This window comes from Ananas comosus, linkage group 13 (assembly GCF_001540865.1).
Source record: "Ananas comosus cultivar F153 linkage group 13, ASM154086v1, whole genome shotgun sequence".
NCBI classification, from domain to species: Eukaryota; Viridiplantae; Streptophyta; class Magnoliopsida; order Poales; family Bromeliaceae; genus Ananas; species Ananas comosus.
In genome coordinates, this window is record NC_033633.1 from 4,781,847 (window position 1) to 4,789,056 (window position 7,210).

At 39.1% G+C, this 7,210-nt stretch overlaps 1 protein-coding gene across 1 annotated transcript; it reads right to left on the reverse strand.

Moving 5' to 3' along the window:
- On the reverse strand, window positions 3,315–5,078 carry LOC109719710 (tryptamine hydroxycinnamoyltransferase 1-like). The gene is made up of 2 exons (XM_020246495.1): window positions 4,152–5,078; window positions 3,315–3,736 (listed from the first exon to the last, which is right to left on the reverse strand). Exons 1-2 carry the CDS (start codon window positions 5,029–5,031, stop codon window positions 3,315–3,317), a joined length of 1,302 nt encoding a protein of 433 aa, XP_020102084.1. The 5' UTR covers window positions 5,032–5,078.

The window sequence follows — 7,210 nt, forward strand, 5'->3', positions numbered from 1 at the left end:
TAACTGGCAACGCTCTTGCCACTATCAGTATCAGCATTAGCAGCAGCCGCAACCGAAGGCTCTGCAAAAGATTCACAACTGGGCGTGAGAACTACTGCAAAAAGTAGTCCTCAGTGGGTACCGCCACCGACCTCAACGGTTCACCCACTAAGTCTACAGAAGGTGTACTCAATGATAATAAAGGAACTGGAAACAATCTACAGCTACTTGCCACTATACTATCATGATCCGACACTACTATCTGTAGAATAAGGCAAGCTCTGACCTAATTTCACTAGAAACTGTGAACACACCTGTTCCAGGGACTGTGAATACACCCGTTCCGCCTGTCGAAGCTATACAGCTACCTCGACACTAAGCAGTCCGTGGAAAGCAAGTCCAACCAGGACACATCGACATCAACGCAACGGCACTAAGCCCGACTCCGGAGTGACACTCGTGGGCGCTACCCAATCGAGTATGCAAGCGTGTCTCTGTCAAGCTCAATCAGGCTCTCACAGGCGATAGTCAAGTAAATAGGGTCTAACAACCAAACTCACGTGCGCTCGGCACAATCTGATGCAAAAGCAGTAATCTGGGTCCATCGTCAACCTCAACGGCATCCGACAGTCCGGAACAGCCTAAACACTGCTGTAAAAATAAGTTCAGCATCCCAGCACGAGCGTAAATACACTCTACACTATCCTGAATATCCACCGCCCACAAACTGCGGTGATACAAACAAACTACGACTCCTAGAGCTAAATCTGGTAGTTTTAACATATGGCAGTGTAGAAGCGCCAGTTTTCTCTTAAGTCAAATCCAAGTCCAACATGTATTATTTAACTAATATTCGAAGCTCCAATTCAGATTTAGGAACACAATAAATCAACGAATCGAGCAATGAAACATGATATACAAAAATCTACTAATACATGCTAGCAATAGAACTTAAGAGAAAATCCGCAAAAATTCGGTAAGCATCACTTTAACCCACCTCTAGCTCTAATCCACGGCAGCGAGGAGTCGCCGGAATCCCTGCCAAGCTTAGCCACAACCAGCAACAAGCCTCTCTAAGGATTTAAACAACAAAATCCATCAATAATCCAAAATTCAGCACTAAAGCTCAAATTCACATCAATCTCAGTGTCGATTTCACCTTCCGATCTCCAAATTAGGTGAGAAAAGGTCCCAAAACTAGTGAGCTATGATGGAGTATCACCCTCAGGTCCAAAACCCAACATCCTCCAAAGATCTAAACACAAAAGCATCCAAAATTGCATCAACACTCTCAAATTTCAGCACTTAAGCTTAAACCTTCAATTCCAATTTCAAAACTCACCTATCAATCCCCAAATCCACAATTCTGCTGAAGAACACACTCAAAACTAGCAGGGGGAGGTAGTGCAACTTCCTCTGGTCGAAAATCCAACTCTCTCCAAGAATTGGTCCAAAAACAATCAAAGAAAACTCAAATTCAGGACCAAAACACCAGCAGCTCAGTAAAACACGAAATTGACTATACAAACCTCAATCAATTTCTGTCAAACAGGGTTCCACAAAATCTTTAGGAAGTTAGCTAACCACCAACCAAGTTTCACAGCAATCCAACCTTCCTACGTCGCACACGAGCCAAAACGCCGAAGGTCGCTGCAGGAATTCTGCTAAACAGCACTGCTCAAGGTGGAAATTGTAGAATTTGGGATAATTTAAGGGACTTAGATGCAAAATGGGGCTTCCCGATGAAGAAGGGAGGAAAAGAGCTCACAGGGGTTGAGTTCCATCTATTTACAGGGAGTTAGAGTGGTCAAATAAGCCCCAGGAACAAAAGCTGCTAACCTGAGATCCCAGCAGAAACAACCACTTTCGAGCGTCCAGAACCCCTTTCTAGGCGTCCGAAACCTCCAGGCTACACAATCGCTCCCCTTCAGTTCCTCTGCCCGCGATGTGTTGCGCCCAAATCCTGTTTCGGCGGACCTCACCTACCACCAGCCACGTGTCAACGCAAACGATATTCACGAAGTAATTTTTTGGACCCTCTTCTGGGCGCCCGAAACTAGGATCCGAATTGACTTCCAGTTCTGCTCAGTTCAACACTCGAGTTCTGGGTGACCCAAACCCTGTTCTCGGTGCTCGAAACTGGCAAAACTCCAGTTTTGCTCCTTTGAGTGCGCCAAATCCATTTCTACATCCATTTCGTGCAGAAACAACTCCGACTCAATCCGACGCTCACCAGATGTGTCGACCAGTCATTAATACTGTAGCCAATCTTATCCAAACCTCAGGAATACTACATATATATTATATAATATATTTATTATAATTTTAAATATATTTAATCTTTATATAAAAATTATAATAATAAATTAATTATTATATAATAATAATATATATAATAAAAAAATATATTAAATAGGTTTCTATCTGCTTTTCTTTTCCTTTCAACCAAACAACTATCATCGAAAACTATTTTTCTTTTCCTACAAATCAAACACTAAACTACGTAAAAAATTTTTCCACTGAAATTTTTTTTTTTACAGTTTTACGTCAAACCAAACAGCCCCAAACCCATTCTGGCTAAAGAAAATTATTTGGTGCCGTGAAAGATGTGGTGTCATAGAATTTGGTCCTACGGGGGTGAGTTAAAAGGTAAGACTAAATTAATCTTAGAATATTCAAAAATTAGCTAGATTTATTCTATTGTTATTTAGTTATAGATATTAACTTTTAGTTTGAAATTGTGTTGGGTATTTTCATAATTATCTGGAGTTGGTTGTATTTTTTTTATTATCTAAAGTGCATGATTTATACACTATAAATAGAGACGGATGCTACAGGTGCAAGTTAATTTGCTGCAATTTTCAATTAATTATCCTCCACCTAAATAAAGTTCTTTCTTTTCATGTATTCTATATTAATTTTTTCTTGCTCTCTAAATACGGGCATAAGAAATAAATGCTGATTTATCAGATTATTGGAATTTTATGACCTAATTATTTATTAGGGGTAAATTAGTAATGTTATGCTTACAAACAAACTCCATGTCATTTTGCAAATTTCACAATTGTTAGTTGATTTTTTTTTTTATCTTGTAAATTATATCTATGTCCTTATATGATTAGCATCTTTTTGCCAATTAATCAATTATGGCATGGAGAAATTGTTTGTAAGCATATATAATATTACTCTAGGTAAAAAGTAAAACTTTGTTGACAAACATTTTGTAATTTTTGTCCGCGTGCATGATCTTATTAGGACAGATTGGAAATGAAAGATTTGAAACATAGTAAATTCACAAGATATATACAAAACTAAAGGTAGCTAATTAAGAAACCTTAGTCCATAGTGTGAGAAATTTGACTCAAAACCTTAGCATGCTCCCCAATCAAGGACACAAACACATCTACTCCCCCACCCTCACCCAGACCAGGAATGAATACAACCAACCCATCCGCAGGCACCCAAGCCGGGATAAAACCGCATAAACGTCCACCCCCACCACCGAAGTCCACTTTGTGGAACTCAAACCCTAACCAGCTATCCGCCTCCACCGCCGGCGACAGCACGTTCCCTTCCAACGCGTACACTGGCTGGAGCTCCTCGTCGCCATGAATCGCCCCGAAATCGATAAATGACTGGAAGTAGTGGTCGTCGATCTTTTGTATCCCTTCGTGGACAATCTGTGCCGCCTCTGAGAGCCCTCCTTCAATCAAAAGCTTCACTTTCGCCCCAGGAAGCGCCACTAGTACAACATTACCTATTATAAAGAATATTTACATGATATCAAAAGTGGCTATACTATATTCGAATTCCACCAGGCTCTCTTATATAATACTGCAGTAACGCCCAATAGCACTATATCGGATGGAAAAAGAATTCTGATTACGAATATAAGAGACTATGTACCCTAATAATAATAACTGATCGAGTTTAAAATTTTGGGTCTATAGTTTGAGCCCAACGAGTTATTAATTATTACTAACGAGTTGAATCATTATAAATGGTATAAGAGTCAAATACCAGCTACCACGGGTTTGGTGGGAGCCAAATTCTATTTATTTTTTTCTATTTAACTTCCACATATTGCCAAACTTAAAGGAGTTTCTAGTCTTGACGTTGAGGACAACATTTGAATACAATCTTTAAGACAAAATATAGTTATTTCGCATTACCGAAGAACTCATCTGGCAACGGTGGCTGTAGGCGCCTTCTGCCATTCACCGATATCCTTATTGTAGCGTATTCTTGCTCTGCAAGACCGCGAGCTATTGTAATCTTTCTCCATAGGTACGCCGATAGAGTCTCAAAGGTGGTGTACTTCCTATTCAACTCGGCCTTCAGCTTTGCTATGTACTCCAAAGGATAGCGCAACACAATGTTCGCTATGTCACTTGGATTAATATTTCTTTCGCTTAAGGATAAGCCATCTTGATTTGGACAAAGAGGCAAGAACTCAAACCCTCGGTGTGGGAACTCGTACTTTGGTGGGCTACGCGGCTTGAGTAGCGATCGATCGAAGACTGGGGGCTTCTCGATTGCCAATCCACGGACTGCCCGCCCCCATGCGACAAAAAAGGTGCTCATAGACTGGCCGTCGGCCACTTGGTGGTGAAAAGTCATCGCGATCACAAGCCCGCCACACTTGAAACGGTTGAGTTGGACTTGGAACAGGTGTTCAGGTTCTTCAGTAAGGGGGTGCAGTAGCTTGAAGTGCCGTGATGGCTCGAAAGGGAGGTGGTCCAGTAAATTCGAGGCCACCGCAGCTTCTAGTAGCAGCGCGCCCCCGCCTTCGCCTCCGATAACAAGGCATGGTCGTCGAGAGTGCTCGCGACCGTCGCTAAGTTGCGCAGTTAGTGCCGGGAAGTGAACCAGTGTTCTTTTCAAGCCATCTATGAGGGATTCGTTTGATGCAATTGGAGGGACGAAGGCAAAGAGCATGACGATGTGAATGTTCGATGTGAAGCGGTCAAAGACGGAGAGGGGAACTTCGGACGAAACGGCGGTCGGATCACTATGAGATATGATGGTAGTCCTTTGCACTTGGACCTCCATTGATAGTTTAATTAAGTCTCCTTTGGTTGAGGATGGAGGAGCAAGTATAGATAGATAGATAGAGAGAGAGAGAGAGTTGTGAGGGTTGCGTACAGGAGATGATACCTCCACATGCTAACACGTAGGGCATAAGTGTTTGGCTGAATGTGCAAGGAAAAGTTCAAAGAGGTTTGAATGGTGCATCTTACTTTGAATAAAATCAATCAATTGTAATATTGTGTTAATTATATTATTATTATTATATTATTATTATTATTTTATATTCATAAAAGGAAAGAAAGTGAGATGCACGGGTTGTATTAAGTTTTAGCCCTCTCTAGTTTATTAGAGAGCCATTCAGTAACCAAAGTTAAACTTGTCTAAGAGGGTGTCGGTTTCTTTGAGAATTAAGTGTGAACATTTTTTTTCCAAACAAATTAAGATTTTCACAAATTTTTTTAAAAGAATTTTATCCGTTTGATTCTAACAAAAATTGGTTTTTTTAAAAATTTATTTTTCAAATTTCATGGCAAAAATTAATATTTTTGTTTTTCAATTTTTTTAGAAAAACGAAAATATTAGTTTTTCACAAAATTTGAAAAGAAGCTTTTTCCAAAAAAAATAATTTTTTTTGGAATCAAACGAACGAAAAACTAAAAAAAAAGTAGTTTTTTTTTATAGAAACTCTTTTTAACATTTTTTTTCAGAAAACCAAAGAGTCCCCTAAAGGAAGGTAGGTTTGGAGTAGGAATTATCACTCTTTAATTAAGTACTAGCTCATACATGAATTAAGACATTGGAAAACTATTACTTTATGAAAACTTAATCCTAGTCAGATGGTAATTTAAAATTAGCTACAAGGGTAATGGTAGAATAGAAAAAGAGTGAACTGCATGTGCTGCTATTTCATTGTGCTAGCTGTTCATCTGAGGCAAATTCTATCTCGCATGGATTAATTTTGGGTGGCCTTACATGCAGATGTTGGTTAGCCATGTGATGTCATGCATTGGCTTGACGTAGTTAAATAATACATGACAAAACTAAACTAACCCCTTGACTTTTCATGGAATGAATTAAATAGCATGCCTTCCAAAACAAAGATGGACTGCGTGTGGATTAATCTGCTACTACCAACCTAAATCAAATTGGAGAAAACTCGAATTTTGTTTCCTAGAGTTGGGCTCTGTTTTAATGTGATATAATAATAATAATATGGCAATTACATAGTGCTTTAAATGGCCATTTTCCTTTCGACTAGACAACAAGAGGTATATATGCTAATCTTTTTCTTTTTCTTCAATCAAATGTCTAAGTTTGATATTGGTCATCTTAATTTCATCCTAATTGACAATTTATAGATAACTTATACTATTTATCTCATAAGTTTGACAGTACAATACTTAAAAATTTTATAAAATGATTTTTAGTAAAATTACTATGATTCAATTTGCTTTTATATTCACCTTTTTTTTTTTCCTTTGTTTGTTGTTGTTGCATATTGAATTTCTGTTGGTCTGTCGATGCTATTGTTTGGTATTTTATTTCTATTTAGTATTTTACTATTGTTTTTAGAGCTTCTGTGTAAGGACTGAGATTTTTACAGTGCAACTAAACTCTCTGTTAATGATGTTTACGTGTGTAATTTAATTACATAAGCACTCGTCAAGTTTCAGGAGAAAATGAGCTAAAATGGAGAAGTTACGCGATTATTAGTTTTCACTTAAGTGAATAGTAACTCCGGTTTTCCGGTGAAGCCACGGAGTAGAGTTGGCTTTCGGCGCGTATTGGACTCCGTTCATAGCAGTCCAATAGCTCGTTTCGATCGGTTCAGCTATTCTGGAACCAATGGCACTGACGGATTTCAGATCTGATGCACGGTTTTCGAGAAAAAGGAGTTTTACCGAAAAGAGGGTTTTCGCTCTTTGCTTTTCTGTGCATTCTAAAGCTTCTCGTGCTCCGTGCTTGTGACCTGGAGTAGGGTGAAGAATGTTTCGGGTCCCTACTGGTGGTAGGGAATTCAAATTTGAATTTGAATTATAGATTTTAGGGTTTATGCTTTGGTATATGTGCGATATACGGATTAATTAGAGAGCGGATGGGTTCCGTCGCGAATCCGTGACCAAATCGGACGAATCAACATTGTACTTTTGATGCCCCCGACGTGCTGAACGCAATGGTGCTGTCGGATCGAAAATCCGTC

Bases quoted from the DNA above. Each gene is read 5' to 3' on its own strand.
- LOC109719710 (XM_020246495.1), bottom strand. From the start codon at position 5,031: ATGGAGGTCCAAGTGCAAAGGACTACCATCATATCTCATAGTGATCCG. The intron at 3,737-4,151 runs GTAATGCGAAAT...TCTTTATAATAG, and splicing joins GTTGCCAGATGAGTTCTTCG to GTAATGTTGTACTAGTGGCG.